The sequence below is a fragment of the Myripristis murdjan genome, chromosome 6, assembly GCF_902150065.1.
Source record: "Myripristis murdjan chromosome 6, fMyrMur1.1, whole genome shotgun sequence".
Classification (NCBI taxonomy): Eukaryota; Metazoa; Chordata; class Actinopteri; order Holocentriformes; family Holocentridae; genus Myripristis; species Myripristis murdjan.
In genome coordinates, this window is record NC_043985.1 from 26,777,024 (window position 1) to 26,794,542 (window position 17,519).

Sequence of the window (17,519 nt, forward strand, 5' to 3'; positions counted from 1 at the left end):
GTAATATTTTGGCTCATGACACAGTATGGTTTCACTCACACACACACACACACACACACACACACACACACACACACACACTTTTTTTCTCATTTTCACTCTCTTCCTCTCTGTCTTCTTGTGTAATTCTTATGTAATGTGAGATCATTCAGTGGGGTAATAAAAGGGATACACATACATGTTATCATTACTATACTGCTGTCCTATACTGCCTGCTATGGTGCTTTTGGCATGACCACTGCACTCTCACCGGTGGCTGGATGGTGCGGTTGTCCTTGCTGATGTGGTGGACGATGCCGGAGATGCAGAGAGGACCGGCGAAGCCCAGCAGGTCGGCCAGGAAGCGGAATGTGATGCTGAGGATGAGCGGCTTGCCAAACGCTTTCCGCAGCGCTCGCCAGATCCACTTTGGTCCCTGGGGCGCTGTGCCCTGCGGCCTCTGAGGGGAGGTAAAAGGAAACTGCTGCGGTTCAGAGGCTGAAACACATCGGGGTGTCGAACTGGAGTGAACAGATTTAAGAGACATGAATTGTCATAGCCAAATTTGGATGGTGAATCATGTGATTTGCTAAATACTGCCTATCTGAGTACCACTCGGTGCTAATGGATTTTAAATCAGTTATTATAAAGTACAGATACTAATCACCAACATGCTGGGAATTGATTAGATCTTTTCTATTAGTGCGATGAAGAAAGCTGTTGTCAAGGATAAGGCAGCATTTCCATTTTTATGGACGCACATTGACTCATAATATCAAACACTGTACAGCTAATTCACAGTGGAGACAGGCTGGTAGCATAAACAGTCAAAGTAGGTCACATAATAAAAGCTTGCTGAGCAGAGGAAAGTAACTGCATGGACAAAAACTGGTGCATTTCCATTATTAAATGTCTGTAAAAGGCGCCTCTACACAGCCTGGCTTTCACGAGCATTCAACCACAAGAAATGTGACGTCGATGCAGGTTTCAAAGGGTTAAATCGGGAACCATCCCACAACTGCGACAGACGTTTAGAGAAAGAAGTCTGGAGAGATTCTCAGAGCGCACCACTGCTGCATCATGAGCTTTGGCGCTAATTAAGTTTCACAGCGGAGCTCAGTCAGGCGTGCTGAACTGCTGCTCCGTCACTAATGATGCAGGATGCTTCGCACAATGAAAAGTGATGCTGATCAATTAAGTTAAAAAACAAGGGAAAACAGGTTACAGCTTTTCTGGGCACTGAAGATCACTGAGACTTTCCAGTAAACTCAGAACAACTGGAACAGCCAATGATAATGGTATTTCATTTTTAATGTCAAAAGTCAAGTACATTTCTTAAAAAAAAAAAAAAAAAAAAAAAAAACAGCAGCTTGGATCTGTGAGTGAGTTAGCGATGATCAGAGGAAACATCTGGAACGTCACAGTGCACTCAAAGATCATCCTCTGTGTTTGTGTGTGTGTGTGAGTGTGTGTGTGTGTTTGCTGTCTCTGTGAATATGACTAAGCCACTCTCAGGGCTGTGAGGACAGACGTGACTCTTTCCATGTGAGCTCATATTCAACCTTGCCCTTCATACGAAACATGGATCATCAAACACACACACACACACACACACACACACTCTCTCTCTCACACACATATATACACACACACACACACACACACACAAACACACACACATCCATCCAGCTCTCTACCTTGGGTTCAAAGAAGGACTTTTCACTCCCGCAAACAGAGTGAAACTAACTTCCCATGAAGTGTAGTGCTTTCACCCCCACAGGGGTCGGGATGTCGCCTCGTTCACAGTACAATGGGAATGACCCTGCGCCTCGTAGCTCTCCTCTAAATGCCCCCCCTCCCGCCTGCCCCCCCACCTCTCCGCTGGGATCCCTCCATCTCTCTCATCTACTCTCTCCTGCCGGAAGGAAGCAGGGTTGCGTTCACACCGGACACACACGCAACAGTGACGAATCTCGGTGACCTCCTAAACACTGGAAAACAACGACCCTGTCGTGGCCGTTCACCTCTGACCCCTGACACGTTCTCCGAAAGACAGAGAGGGAGAGACGAAAAGAAACATACAGAAAGAAAGAGAAAGAGGGAAGGAGGAAGAAGGGAGAGACGAGGGAGAGAAATAAAGAAAAATCTCCTGTCTGGTCTGTATCAATAAGACAAACAGACGAGCGCCTCAGGGCAGGAGAGCTGCTCTGTGAGCGGGGTGGAAAAAAACAGCAGGATGAATGGCTGTGCTCTCTACTAACACATTGCATTAGCATAAAGATCAGGGAATAAATTTTGCACATTTCATCTTGCCGATGAGAGCTATACATTTTGAGAGCTGTATTGAAAAAACCCAACAACATATGACTTGTAGTCATTATTCAGTATCCCTGTAGTGTAGAGGATCTGGTCTAATCATATTGAATATATGTTCAATGTTTTTGTAAGAGTAGGTGATGCTTTTTTCAAACAGTAGCTGTCTCATTTTATGCGTATTTCAAGTGCTGAAGTTATAACGGAGGAGCCAAACAATGTGATGTTCAGCATGTATGATTTCCCAAATGAAAGTGCAAAGATACTGGGTGCAATTAAGGGAATAGAAACATTAGAAAGAGAAAGAGAAAGAAAAAAAGAGAGAGAGACAGTATAGACAAAATTTGGGACAAAAATCACGCCCCCTTAGATAAAACCATTAATGTAAGGTTGAAGATTTGATTTAAAGGTAAGTTAACTTTAGGGTTAGGTTAAGGTTAGGGTCAGGGTTAAGTCTTCAGGAAATAAATGTAAGTCAATGTAATGTCCTCTAAAGTGATGGAAACACGACTGTGTGTGTGCGTGTGCGTGTGCGTGTGTGTGTGTGCATGAGTTCAAAGATGATATGATAGTGTCTTCATGTTACTGAATCATCATTTCTGTGAAGAATGAATGAGTCATCATGGGACAGAAAGCAGATCTGTTTTTTTTGTTTTTTTGAGCAGGATTTTAAAAAAAAGTTCCCAGATCGCATCACGTACGTCAGACTGAGTTCGGACGATAATTAAAACATTGCAAACAGAAGAGACAGCCGGTTAAACGGGCAAACAAATTCGAACAAAATGCAAGGAGACCAGAAATAAACTGCACTCTAAACTCTTACATAAACACTGAAAACCTCGTTTGTATCTGTGAGTGCAAGATCCAAGCTGATCCCCTGATGGCAATCACTTCAGAGAAAGAATACAGTCTTTTTTCCCATGTTGTAATCCAACTTGCCCAAATATCTCAAAATAACATGCGGACCAGAAACACGCCAACAGCTCAGTATCACCCCTTTGAAGAATACAGAGCCTCTTACGTTGCTGTTACTTTCTGCCGTCACACCAGTTATTATTTATTTATAATGATGCAAACAGAATGATGTTTCTGACTGGCACATAAATCTCACAAAACAACCTGATTTAACCTGTTCCCTTTTATTCCACGATGAAGGTGTTATGGCTCATTTTTTGCTCCTTTTGCGTAAAAAAATAAATACGTCCGTTCAAACGATGTAACTCACTGCCCACAGACTTCCATGCATCCTTCATGTTGGCGGGGATGTTACGCAATAAATCCACTAGAGGGCAGCTCAGAGTCAAACGTTTCCACAGCGGAGGAGGTCGTAATAATGGACCTGCTACAAAGAGGCAAAAAAGAGGTGGCGCTGTAGACAGCGGTGGTCCACGAGGCCATTAAATACATCACGACATGAGGATGGAGAACTTTTTTCTTTATTATTACCGATGAGAGAAATTTCTTCCTTGTGTCTCACTTGAACTATTGGCTACACAGCCCAGCGATTAATGGTAGAACAGCTCTGTTTCATCCGAATCTATAAGTTTTCTGAAAATGTGCACAAATATGAATGACATGAACATAAAGTACGGACAGAAGGCTCAGCAAGCAAAAATCAGCCTTTAACTGTTTCTTTGCATGTGGCGGCTGGTGTGATGCAGCTCATACTGCTTATGTATAATCATCTTTACTAGCATTGGTTATGCAAATGGATAAAAAGCATTTTTTTTTCTTCGTTTGGTTTCATGTTTTTTTGTAGCTTGTCACATCCTTCCATACTGGCCACATTCACTCAAATACATGTCATGCAAACAGTGATGATAGTTGGCACTGATGATTTTTATTACTTGTCGCTTATAGCTCACTATATGAAAACCTGATGAAGACATTTTGAACAGAAAGAAACACCTTGGACTTTCAGTAAATCTTCTTACCCTCTGGGCCTCGAAGGCCTTGCGCAGTTTCAGGTAGTTGGTCAGGGCTCTCATTGCGATGGGCAGCTTGCCAATAACCTTGAGGTCGATAGGTCGTCTGTGAGCAGAGGTAATGAAGGTGTTCATCCACCAGTAGGTGGCCTTGGAAAGCAGGTTGACAAATGGCTGCAGGAAACGAACCCCCAGGTCCTGCAGATCCTCGGGAGGCTTCACCTCCGTCGGGTTGGCAAAACACATGTAGCGCTGCGAGAGAGAGAGAGAGAGAAAGAGAGAGAGAGAGAGAGAGAGAGAGAGAGAGAAAGAGAAGTAAAAACTATCATTAAGTGAATCCTCTGGCCTCTGTGTTGATTTAAAATGCAGGAAAGACACAAGACACATGCACACAATCTCCATCACGTTAACACACAGAAATACTGAACATACAACCCCTGATTAAACTTCCAGTAACACAAAGACATCAACCCAACTCTGACAAGAGCTACAGAGACATACTCATTTGCTGCACACCAAATATGAAAGCCACAATACACTGCACACTCTGCTGCTGCTGGCAGATAAACTGCCTCTATTGTGTAGAAATTATAGTTTGCCTGACCTCATACTGGCAAACTTTCCCCATTTTATATGTGCTACTGTGGTATTTTTAAAAAAGCAATAATTACTGTTCACATCCGCAACCATTACACATGAAGTTGGAGAAAAGAATGCAATGATACAATACAATATGACACAAAACAACACAATGCCATGTGATGTAAGATGATCTGATAATACTTTATCGTCCAATTGCCCTGAAATCTCTCCTGCAAATTAAGTGTCATGTTTTTACAAATGCAAAAATAATCACAGCAGCCACAACACATCACAACATTAACATATCAAATCAGACATCAGTGCATTAAAATCAGTAATCATCAAATACAGTAAACATGGAGACAGATATACATACAGTAAGCCCTCATAAAAAGGTGAAATACACAGCTTACTCCTCTTGCTGAATACTTAATTTTAAATTTGAATAGAGTCTGGGATAAAGAAACATTTACATCTTTAAAAACAAAGGAGAACAGAGCAGAATGGACTAGAATGGAAACTGGGTTAGCGTCTGGCAGAGGAATTACATTCAGACACTCAACCTGGAAACAGTTGGCTAATTATAAACACAGATGAGAAAGAAAAAAAACAGTTCTCACTGAAACTCCCTAAAATGTACTGCTTCAAAAATATTTACAAGACAAACACACACACACACACACACACACACACAGAGACTCTGACACATGTGTTTGATTATATGATTCATATGAAGAGTATAGAGCCTCAGTAAGCTCTGTCTATATGGACCATGTGCAGGGCATGATGGGAGAGCCACTTTCTCGAGACCCGTGGGAGTCAGACTCAACAACTACAGATGTGAGCTCAGTGTAAAGGCCAACACACTCAATATTGTCAAGAGAGGGAAAAAAAGACAGAAAGGTTTATACTGGTGTACTCATGTTTAAACAAGGAGGCGGATGAGTGCTGCTCCTGAAAATGTCAATCACTGAACAATCTGACGGTAATATTTTGTACAATACAGCAAAGCCACAAATAACTTTTAGATTTGTTTCCAACATTTCACTGTTTGCATTTAAGACACCAAGCTGTACCACAGATCTTTTAATCCAATATGAGCCAGATGACAGCCTGAGATCCATATTCGGCGATCCTAAATGTTGATTAACCAGGCCAGCAATCGTGCCTGTGCCAGACTTTGAAATGATATATTTCAATCACGTTTTTGAACACATTTTCATCGGTTTGATTTGCTTTTATGTTTCAAACCTTGTTTTTATTGCTTTGGTCTCTGATTTTATGTTGTTTTTAGCCTTAGAAGTGACAGCACGGGGCTGTATAGATCACAGCATTGGTCAGGCTGACAGTCGGTCAGTCGGCTGGCTGGTTGATTGGTCAGTCTGCTCAACATTTAGGAGATATGAGTTTCCAAACAGTCAGGGGCAAAAATCCCATTTCATTATTGGGGGGGACAATAAACAGGAAAATTTCAGAGAGTAATTCCTGGAGGGGACATGAAAAAATTGCTGTCTGGAACTACTGCACCTCCCTCTTTCTCTCTTACGCTCCTTTGAAACTTGCTGTACAGTGTTGAGCCCTCAGCATGTTCATATGTTTTAAATAATGGTATAAAAAGCAATAATCCTCAAACCAAATTTCTTTGTCCACTACAGTCCATCAAAGTAGCTTTACAAGAACTAGAAACTCAAAATAAGCTCTAAAACTAGAGGAAATACCTTGATTAATCCAACTACATCAAGCTATTCTTCAAAAAACATATTTATTGTAGTGTCAACAAAAAAGAAAGCAAGATATGGCATCAAATAGTGACATACGGTGTATGTTTGAGCTGTACAGTCCCTTTTAGATTAAATAAGAAAATTAAATGAAACTATGCCACAAAATAATGCAACTTAAAATGCCAAAAAAAAAAAAAAAAAAATCTATCTAGAGACAAATTCAAAATATCAGTAAAATATGAACTATTTCTGACATTAATATCCTGACAGACTTTTTGAAAGAATAAAAACCTCAGTATCTGCTCCTCCTGTGGTCTGTCCTCTCTCTCCCTCACTGTCTCATTAGCTATTAGCTTAAACAGTGAGCGGAAAGAGGCAGGTTTTCGACCAAGCAGGGTAAAATATCGCTTTTCATATTACAGCCTTGTGCTTGGTGAACAAGTGGTGTGATAAATGACTTACTGGCTTTCACTTGAGGAGGTTTTCTTGCTAGTTGTCATTAGGCTACTGCCTCTCAGGCTAACGGATTAACTGAAAGTTACCGAGCTGCCGCTCGAGCCCCGTCCGTTGGAAAAGGATGCGGACTAAACCACTTTGAGGTGGGGGAAGGTGCGGGGAGGTGGGGGGGAGGTGGGGGGGGGGTGTGTGTGGGGGGGGGGGGGGGGGGGGGGGTTCTTAGCCATGGCAACAACTCACAGAATCAACAACAACAAAATTCTTGCTGATTTGAACTTTGGCTGAGACACACTTTTGTGATAAAATTGACAAGCAACATTTGGTCAGAGACAAAGCCAGAGAAGCACAGAAACACACAGCTGCCTATAGTATTTCTATGATATTCTTATAGTCATAAAATAGCATCGCAGCTGCTGAAAATACACAACGCAGGTAACAGGCTTGGTGGAAACACTGTTAAATCAATAGTGTAACCGTGAATCACCAACTTTTCTTTTAGTAGAAGCATGGTAAAGATACAATAGTAGCTAATATAGTAGACAAATAGTGTTTAAACCCTCATACCCATGGTGACAGAAACATATTTTCTGCCATATGAAGTTTGGAGATGAACATTTACTTTGATCTGCTGAGCCTGAATTTAGTTTAAAAATATATATATCCAGAGTTGCCAACTTCATATGCCTACCTTAACAATAGGACTGCATACAGTCCTATGCCTGAATTAATAGCCTACACCTCTTATTTTTCCCGATTTCCCGAGTATTTATATGGGCTAGGCAAACTTCAATCCACATGATAAAAATTAATCTATGGACCACCAAAGTAACGTTTAATTGTTTAATTAAATCAACTTAACCACGGTTGGAGGGGGTGTGCTCCAGTACGGTACGGGCGCTCATGGTACGGGCGCTCATGCACGAGCAAATGCACAGTCATGCACGCAGTGTGCGAACGTGGATACAACGTAAATCATGCCGTCCTCCTGCTTCCGCAAAATAGTTTAATGCGCGCAGCGCGATTAACTGCGAGTCGCGGCATTGCACAATCAATAATCAACTAATAATAATAATCAACCAGATCCAGCACACCTAACCGGATGGAGTGGAAAAATTTACAATAGAAAACAAGTCAGATTTGGCGTGAGATTTCTCTCTCGAGCGTGAGAGCGTGAGATTGAGGCTGAATGCGTGACTGTCACGGCCAATGCGTGAGAGTTGGCAGCCCTGTATATCTATGTAGCTTGTTGGAGAGATCAGCAACCTAATGTGTGTCCGCAACAAAACCAAGCAGAAAAGTGGCGATCAATGGCAGAGTTATGACTAAGAGCCTCTGTCTACTGTATGTCATATCACATGTTCACTGTTAACTTAGGCAAGGCAAGAGCGGTAGGAAGAATTCACTATGGTGTGAACAGCTTCTGATCTCTACAGTCTCTGCAGCCCCATTATTTTTCAAACACTGCCTGATGAATTCCAGGCAACAGAATTTTTCGAATGGTTATTTAACATTTTGGGGATCAATATACCCATCTTAAAGTATTTTTATTATTTGTATAAGAAGACGGGGAGGCTGGAATAAAAGCGAGGGAGAAGACGGATGTATTTTAATGTCAGGTGGCAGCACAACAAAAAAAGGGTGACGTTGGATAAAAATAATAGCACACAACTATTCCGAAATGCAGTGTTGAAAAAGTTTTGCACACGGGTCTTCAAAAATTATATCAAGAAAATATTTCATACATTTCTCGCTATCATCATGCCATCATTCAAATTCAAATGACAGGTAGCCTATAATACATAGCAACAGAGAGGGTCAAAGTTCTATTTCTATTTTTTTTTTTTTTTTTTTTTTTAGTTTTCATCTTGAGGCTCTTAAGAAGATTGTCACATTAAGCAGCACACCAGTCAACGCTCTGCTGCCAGATATGGTGTAAAAACAACAAAACGCTGCTAGGATGATTCAGGAGCTGGAATTCAGGTCAATCCAGTTTTTCGCCCGTGAACAGCTCCCTACAGAGTCCAGTGTCATCGTGACGGAGTGTTATGGCAACTTATGCTTGAGTGCTTCGCTACCCACCGCTCACGAGTGGCTGCTCAAGGGAAACAACTGGATGTCAGATACAGTGCACAATTAAACACCTGAATGCGTTGCAACACGGTTTCTGGGGCATCTGACTCCTTACTATTAGCGGACCGCTGATGGACCAACGGACATCGGGTCATCTGAGGTCACAGGTTCAATCAAGCCACTGAGGAAGAACTGAGCAAATTCTCATGATTCAACAAAGGAGACTGTTCACAGAGGCCGACCTGCCTTCCCTCCAGCTTCCCAGTAACACGGAGAGAGCATCGCTACACCTTGAACTACAGATGCCCAGCGACCTCAGCAAACCAGAAACACTCTGCACAGTCCAGGAACTTGGACTTTATGGGCCCTATCTTGCACCACCCGCTCCCCGTTGCCACTACCCGCTACCCGTGAATTGCGCATTTAGAAACTTCCACTATCCCTAAACGGTATCTTGCGCCCACGCTACCTGCTATACATTATGCCGACTGCGTTATTTGCGCCTGGAGGTGTGTTCGTGGGCGTGTTTTATACAATTGCTATCTTGAGCACACACTTTAGGGAAAGCGGATAGCGGGTCCTCAGGACCACCCACTATCCCATTTGGGCATTTACAAGAGCGCGCCCAGGCGGCTTCAATGCGCGTCCACTTGGACACGTGGACGTGCACATGCAGCTCCACCTCCCGAATAAAAAGCCACCTTGCTTTAGCCTCAGTTGAACCCCTGAGAAAATGGCAGAGATAGTACTAAATCGCAAACTTCCTCTCTCCATCACGGGTTTCGGTTTGCGGATTTGGGATAGCGCAGCCTGCTCTTAAAGGCAATGGCACCTGGCACACTGATTGGTTTAATTGGCGTAACGCCCAAACCACGCCTATGCATAATATAACGGGTAGCGCACGTGTTTTTTGCAGGTGTGCAAGATAGCAACTTTTGCGGGGGAACGCTTTTTACGCAATGCTAAATCCCCAAATAACGGGTTTAGGGACTCTGGTGCAAGATAGGGCCCAATATGTCAAATCTTCATTCACAAACAGAGGACTCGTCAAGGAGGTGGAAAAGCTACTCCAGTTGTGCTTGTGCCCACTCCTTTCTCTACCACGTCTTTCTCCAAACTTTGTCATCTGAAAACTTGGTTTCGTAACATTGTCACTCAGAGATTAACTCAGGTGGAACCTCTACATGTCCACTGAGACATGTTTGGATGACATTAACATTCAGGACCTCACAAGCGAGTATATCAGCATCACTCCAGAGCACCTGTCCACCTTTGGAGTAAGACGCTGTTTTTTTTGCATCTATGACCCTGTGTGTCCTTGTGATTTACTCCTGCTCCTGTACAATATGTTTGTCTGATATTTAATCTTTGATTTGTGACACAATCCTGAGGGACAGCAGAGAGGATTGCAGTGTTGGGCTGTATACTCATTGATTTAACCTGGTTCAGTGGTTTAACCTTGTTTAGCCTGTTCACAAGTTGCTGTGTTTGTCATGTGCATGAAACCGGGTTGTTGTAGTCTGGCACTCTATCTGCAGTCTCTCACTCCTCTCTCATGGGTAAATTCTGTTGTTGCTCTGTTTACAGTGTTTATGAAGTAGTTTAAGTTAAATGAAACCTTTACCTCAGAGTTAGTTCAGAGTAAGTTCAGAGTAAAAGTTATTGAACTGATGCATGTATTGTTAATGCAGTTTTTGATAGCTGTGATAGAGGCCATTTATTTTGATTTGCACATTGCATAAGCCTATATATCATGGGTATGCCAAGCGTTGTGCAATTATGTAATCATTTTGGCTCTCTACCTCGTGTGACGTCGTTTGGCTACAATCATTAGATATGAATTATCCAGTCTGTTTAGGTCAATGAGGTACAAGTACAGTCTATACTCTGTAGTGTGGTATTGTAATATACGCTGCATGTATGCTACTGACCTAAAACAATCGTAAAATTTTGGCATTAAAATTAGCTTCAGGTTTAGGCTTTAAACTCTGATTTAAGTTAGGCAGCTGAAACATTTTGGTTAAAATCAGGTAAAGGCTTTGGTCATTGGTCCGATAATAAAAATTTGCCTGAGAATTAAAAGTTTCTACTAAGAGTAGAAATCCGCTTAGTGCAAGATGGGCCAGACTTCTACCTGTTTCTAGTCATGTTTCTTTTATTTAATCCTTTTGAGCCAGGAAAATGAAAAGATTTCTCTCACTTTTCATGTCCAGTGCTTCATATTTGCAGACATTGTACTAATTTACCAAAATGTCGGGAGTCTAAGCTTACAGGAATAGATGGCTACACACATACTTGAACATATGGGAAAACAATTACACACAGCACAGCTCGCACAAGCTCACACTGACACACACACACACACACACACACACACACACACACACACACACCAGCATTACTCACCCGGCCCAGGATGACATTGATCTCCACAGCTAGTAGTAATCCATACAGCAGGACCAGCAGTCCCGTGATGCAGTATCGTAGCTGCCTGGGGCCGATACCATGCTCCGTGTACTTGGCAAACTTGATGGTCTTCATTATGAAGGCGAGCACCCAGTAGATGAGGAGGGCTGAGGAGATTCACCAAGAGTCAGAGAAACACAACAGCACATCACCAGTCAAGCTGCAGCAGAGCCAAAACGACAAAACAGCCTGGCTTCTCAGCGGATACAATTTTACATTGTGGTTAGAATTTAAATTTCATTAGCCTGCGGCCAGAATTAAATCAGTTTGTTTGGAATTATAATTTGTGGAACATCCAAGTGTAATTTGACACTGCCTGAGTCACATTTCACAAGAGGATATCCATAGCTACAAAGACGGGCAGTCCTCTGAGTAATGCTGCTCATTTTACCCATGACAGCAGTGGTAAAATAAACAATATATATAACTTCGACAGTTGCCGTCAATTCTTGTGATTCATGTTTTCTGTTTAGTCACTGCTGAATTTATTATCTCAGTCCTCTGGCTCCAGTATGAAGTTTCCAGATGTTCATGAAGATGCGCGCTGTATTGCTGATGTCGTCTTCCTGCTCCCTGAGACGTCAGAAATGATACTTCAGCAATGGCCAGCTGCAGTTTTCAAGGTCAATGCCCATCAAAACCCAATAAATCAAGAACAAGTCAGCTCTCTGCACTCCATTAAGACGTGATGTGATAGAGTCACATTGGGCCAATTTCTGTGTGTTTGCAGGCAGAAAAAATCTCGAGGGATTGATTCTGAAAACACTGACAGAAGAGGGGAGTGCTGTGAAGCAAAGTGTACAGTGCCGGTCAGATGGAAAGGATCTGCAAGGCCACTCACTGAAACATTGCATTTATCATTATCATATCACTAAAGGAAAAAAAGCAGAGAGTAATTGGAACTGCGTGGTCAGTGAAAAAGGATTAACTCAGAACTGTAACAAGAGATTAATTTCTGTTCATGTAATGATGATCCACAACTCCTCCCCTCCCCCCTGCTCAGACTCAATGGGCGATGTGGACCTAAGAGCCAAAACTGGCTCATCACTGTGACAGAGGAAGTGAGGAAATGATCAGTTCGGAAAACAGATGAATTAATGACGCATGAGGAGGGCGAGAGAACGGTCTGATCCAAGGAAGAGAAGAAACAGGGGAATCATCCCACGGGGAAACACTGACAAAAACTTACTGACAAAAGTGAACATTGATACTAATGTTCAAGCATGCATGAGTACATGGGTTTGATTGTCAGTGGACTGAAAAAGTACATTTTCCCCACTGTATCATCATCATATTATATTGCTGTCATCATCTTATAGTCTGTCTATTGTTACAAACTGTAATACTGATTGTTTCAGGCTGTAATACATTAAAAAATGACGATGAAACTGAATCACAACCAAGATATCAAATTTTAAATTGGCTCTGGTTCAAAACACACAGACAGAAAATGCTACACAGCATTCTGTTTAATCTCTCACTTGAACTTCTTTTTTTAGAGTTCAATTGCAGAATTAATGGCAACTCAGAGCGGTGCAAATATGCCTGCAATCACTTCACGGTCTTATGTGAGGATCAGGAGCAAATCATCTGTGAACAGAAGCACTGATTCTGCCTTTGTTGTTTATAAATATATTCATCAGTATGGGCCCATTCAGTTTGAAGGTGCAGTCGTTTCGGTCTGACTTTAAGAGGTCAAGGAGGTGGAAAGGATTGGTTTTCTGCGAATCAGTCCGGTTAATCCAGATTTTAAAAACTCCACTGTAATCACGACTTGGCAACGTCCAAGCATGTCAAGTGTTTTAGGTTACAAAAGGCTTTGAAAAATCAACATAGAGAATGAAGGAGATCACGTGAAACCTTGGTGAGTAAGGATAAATGAACAAGAAAACATGAATAATAAATGAAAGTGAGACATATTTTACCTAATAGCAGTTTGGGGAAGTTAGAGGTCTCGATGTTATGATAGTAGATGATGGAGGTGATGCCAGCCATGAAGGCGAGGCCTGCAGGCATGTACAGGTGCAGGTGGAGGGACTGGCTGAACCTGGAAACCAACAGACAGACGAGGAAAAGACTTAGCGAGTACGTACAAAATGACTGATGCTTAATCGTACTGTTGTTGATTTGACAGGCATTCTGTATAATGTGGCCGAAATACACAAAGCTTGAAATGTCAGCTCACTACTCAGTGTTGCATGCATTTCATCATCTTTTGTAGTAATTCATTGACAAAGTATGAGAATCTAGCCCATGTAAGTAACATTAATGTGTGGCATCAACAATTTATAAGCATTATTAGAGTGAACATAAGATGTAGAACTAAGAAATACAGAGTGATTGATTTTATGTTTGTCTCCACATTAAGTGTGTGTGTAATGCAGATGATTAGACAAAATATAATTTTCTTTGTCCAGCACAATTTTTTTTTTTGCTGAATGTTGTCTAGCAAATGTTTTTACTTCCTACGCTGTTTTTTTTTTTGTTGTTGTTTTGTTTTGTTTTGTTTTGTTTTTTCTTTTTTGCCTCATCATCTCATTAACTTGAACTACTTTAGTCTCCTTCCTCTTCTTACACGCCACCTTTTGATTTCTGGTTTTCCGTTGTGTTTTTGTCAGGTATTCGCTCGTGCACTGAAAAGGCTGATAGTAATCCTGAGAGTTTAGCTGGCACAGTGACTCATGAGCTAAACACATCATCAAAAGAAAAAACACACAGAACGCACAGAAAGATAGATAACAAGGGACTGGGGGGAACTGTAAGCAAACAGAGAAATGAAAAGATTCTCTCTAGACCAAATCAGGGTCTGGCTCCCCATGTTTGTTTGTTTGTGTATAAATCCTCTGATTCATGGCAGTGCAGGTTGAAACTGTGTCTGGTTTTGAGGGTGGAGGAAGATCACAGACTGTGAAGCATCAGTGGCTTTTTAAAAAATCATTATATTATTGTCAAATCGATTATAATGTGATTATGATTTAAAAAAAAAAATAAAACTTTACTCGAAACAGTTAGGAGCATCTTTGTCATGCCAGTGGTATTGTTGTAGCTAATGTTAAATTAAGAGCACATTTCCCAAAAGTTTTCCATTTTATTCTCTTTGATTTACGGAAGAGAATAAGCTCCATTCATAATGGAAGAATGGCAGCTGTCTTCCTGTTTTATGCTGTAGAGTAAAAACCCTGTGTGCCATAATGCAATCCAGTGGATTCTTCAGTCAGAAGAGGCTGTCTTTCCTTTCTGCAGTGGTTTTATTCATTTACAGTAAACATACTAATGTCTCGAAATGAATACATCACTGATTTCCTAGTGTTAAAAACTGAATGAGCGCTTGGTGCGCTTCATTTCGCTTTTGCAAGATTCTGATAAAATCGTCACAGTCATAAATTAAAATGTGGTTCATAAAAGACTTTGTATGTTGGCACTGAAAAACCCATAGACCCACTTGAGATTAATTATAATGACAAGAAATGGAGCGAACCCACACTGGAGTATCACTCCCTCCAACTTGCCATTGTAATGAAATACTATTAACCTCAGACAAGTGAACCCATTCATTTTTCATTGAACAGACTACAAGGTTTTTTTAATGAACTGAATTTTTCCTGTAGTCTGCTAGCACCTAAATAGAACCATTTATGTGCAATGGACATCACTCTTTGTTTTGACATTATGATGTGTTTGACCAAAAGAGATCAGAGCTGGTTTATCGGACATACCCATCGGAGACGATGCCCTCTGCAATCTCACAGACGAGGATGAAGAGCAGGACAAAGGTGAGCAGCCAGCGCAGGTTGTGACCAGGAAAGTGAAGCCAGGTGCTGTGGTGGATGTGGACCTTCGAACTCTGGCTGCCCCAGCCTCACCACAGCAAACGAGAAACAAGAATCATCAGTCGTGACAGAAGTGTTTCAGAGGCACGTCGCTCTAAAGATAGCTCTACACTCACAGTCTGAAATAGCATAATAAAACTGGGCCTCAAATTCCTCTTCAAATGGACAGATGATGTCAATATGTATTGGAAAAACAAGATAAGAAGTTTGCTGACTCACTTCTACATGATTAGTTATAAACTTATACTTGAAAGAAAACGTCCCTGAACCCCAGATTGAATCCCTGGTCCCAGCTGCCACTGCAACCTTGAACATTATGAGCTACATTCATGACTACATTCCCACATTGTGGCCGAGTCTGAATGAGTTACAGAAGGTAGATTGAAGCAGATGGGCCTTCTGGGGGGTCTGGCATCCTGCCAGTGTCTCTGACATTTCAGAGTTCAGCAAACTTGCATGATTATCACTCAGAGCACTTTGCCAGCAGCTCAGCTGGCAGGTTGCTCGTCTGAAGCTCAGCATTCAGTCCCCCACTTATGGCCAATGGAGTGATTCTGGCTGACACTTGTTGTCTTTGGTCCTTTGTGTTTGGTCTAGCTGATGGTGGTAAATAATGTGCTCTGCCCTATAGGAAGCAAAAATGATCGATCTGGACTACAACAAACTGCCACGCTATAATCCCATCATCAAAGTGCAATTTACAACATTAGCCTCAGTCACTGCAGCCGTCACACACTTCCCTGCCAGCGAAATTATGGTAATGATGAGTCTGATGTTGGCACCTTGGCTGTTGGAGGAGCTGGAGCACAAAGCTAATCACTGTGAGAACTGCTGGCACAGACTGTCAATCACACACACACACACACACACACACACACACACACACACACACATATGCATGCATGCACACAGAGACCCATGTTCTCTCCTCCTGTATCTGCCTCTCCTTCTGTTTCTCTCTATTTCTCTCTCTCACACACACCATCTGCTGTAAATTGATCAGTGATGTCGAACCCTGTCTCAGTGTCCTGTATTCATTTCATCCATCTATCACGGCTGCTTACTCCCACTCAGGGACAGCTGGAGCCAATGTGCTCTGAGTACACAGCAGTGAAGCATCCTGGACAGGTTGTCACAGCGCTTGCACATCGAGAGACAAACACAGTCACACCTACAGTTTGGGCAATTTCAGCTCACCCACATAAACACAGGAAGAATATGGCTGCTCCATGCAGAAAGGACCTGAGCTGAGATTCAAACCCAGGAGCTTCTCACTGTAGGCAATAAGGTTATGTGCCATCCTACCACCTGATCAGAAATAGACAACTCGTCCAGGATTGTAAATGAACAAGAGCAAACTGTGTTAGTTAAGCTGCTAAATATGTAGCCTTGGTCTAACTTGTTGAAATTCATGAATCGACGCTTTAAACTCCAACACTTGAGATGGCTTTAGGATAGAATCAAGTGCAGCATATATGAACAGGACTATGGCTATAGACATGATTTGTCACACATCTCGAATCTGGAATCACACACCCCTGGAGTCGGTGTCAGACAAAACACAACAGCTCAGGGCGACTGTGTAAAATTACACTCAACTCCCAGTACCTGAAAACAGGGCCGGCATCACTGCCTTTTAGGCTGACTTGCACGGCAGAGCCAGCCTTACACATGCAAATGTCACTGAGCGATCAAGTTGTAGGATTGGCTGGCCGACCAATGACATCACTGGTAAACAGGAAGTGGCCAGGCAGTACTGTTGGCCGCCACCATTGGGTGAGTGCTGAGTGTTGGAGTTTCCCCATTAACTGTTGCTCTTTCAAAATGAATTGGCATACAGCAGCTCATTCCAAATTTATCCCATACACACAGCACACAGGGAGTGAAAGGGAGAGAGAGAGAGAGAGAGAGAGAGAGAGAGAGAGAGAGAGAGAGAGAGAGAGAGAGAGAGAGAGAGAGAGAGAGGATTCAGTGATGAGAAATGCACATTTGGTGCGAACAGCCAAGCTCCTGCACATTTTGTAACACCTCCACAACCATAACTACCATATGGCTGTTCCACATAGATGTCAGAGGGGAATCAGATAAAAGGAAACTAAATATCCTAGGACTCTCATAAGACAAAATTAGGCAGACTAAACACCTAGATGACCAAAACACAGATTGTGAAAATGAAA

General features: G+C 42.1%; 1 protein-coding gene across 1 annotated transcript in view; it reads right to left on the bottom strand.

Annotated features, from left to right (window-relative positions):
- Positions 1-17,519, bottom strand: part of abcc8 (ATP-binding cassette, sub-family C (CFTR/MRP), member 8) — a 73,463-nt gene that overhangs the window by 50,771 nt on the left and 5,173 nt on the right. The window contains exons 3-7 of the mRNA XM_030054093.1: positions 15,229-15,370; positions 13,438-13,559; positions 11,453-11,619; positions 4,227-4,469; positions 251-460 (exon numbers count right to left, since the gene is read on the bottom strand). Of these exons, the coding sequence (XP_029909953.1) occupies positions 251-460; positions 4,227-4,469; positions 11,453-11,619; positions 13,438-13,559; positions 15,229-15,370 (884 nt within the window). The remainder of the gene's footprint in view (positions 1-250; positions 461-4,226; positions 4,470-11,452; positions 11,620-13,437; positions 13,560-15,228; positions 15,371-17,519) is intronic.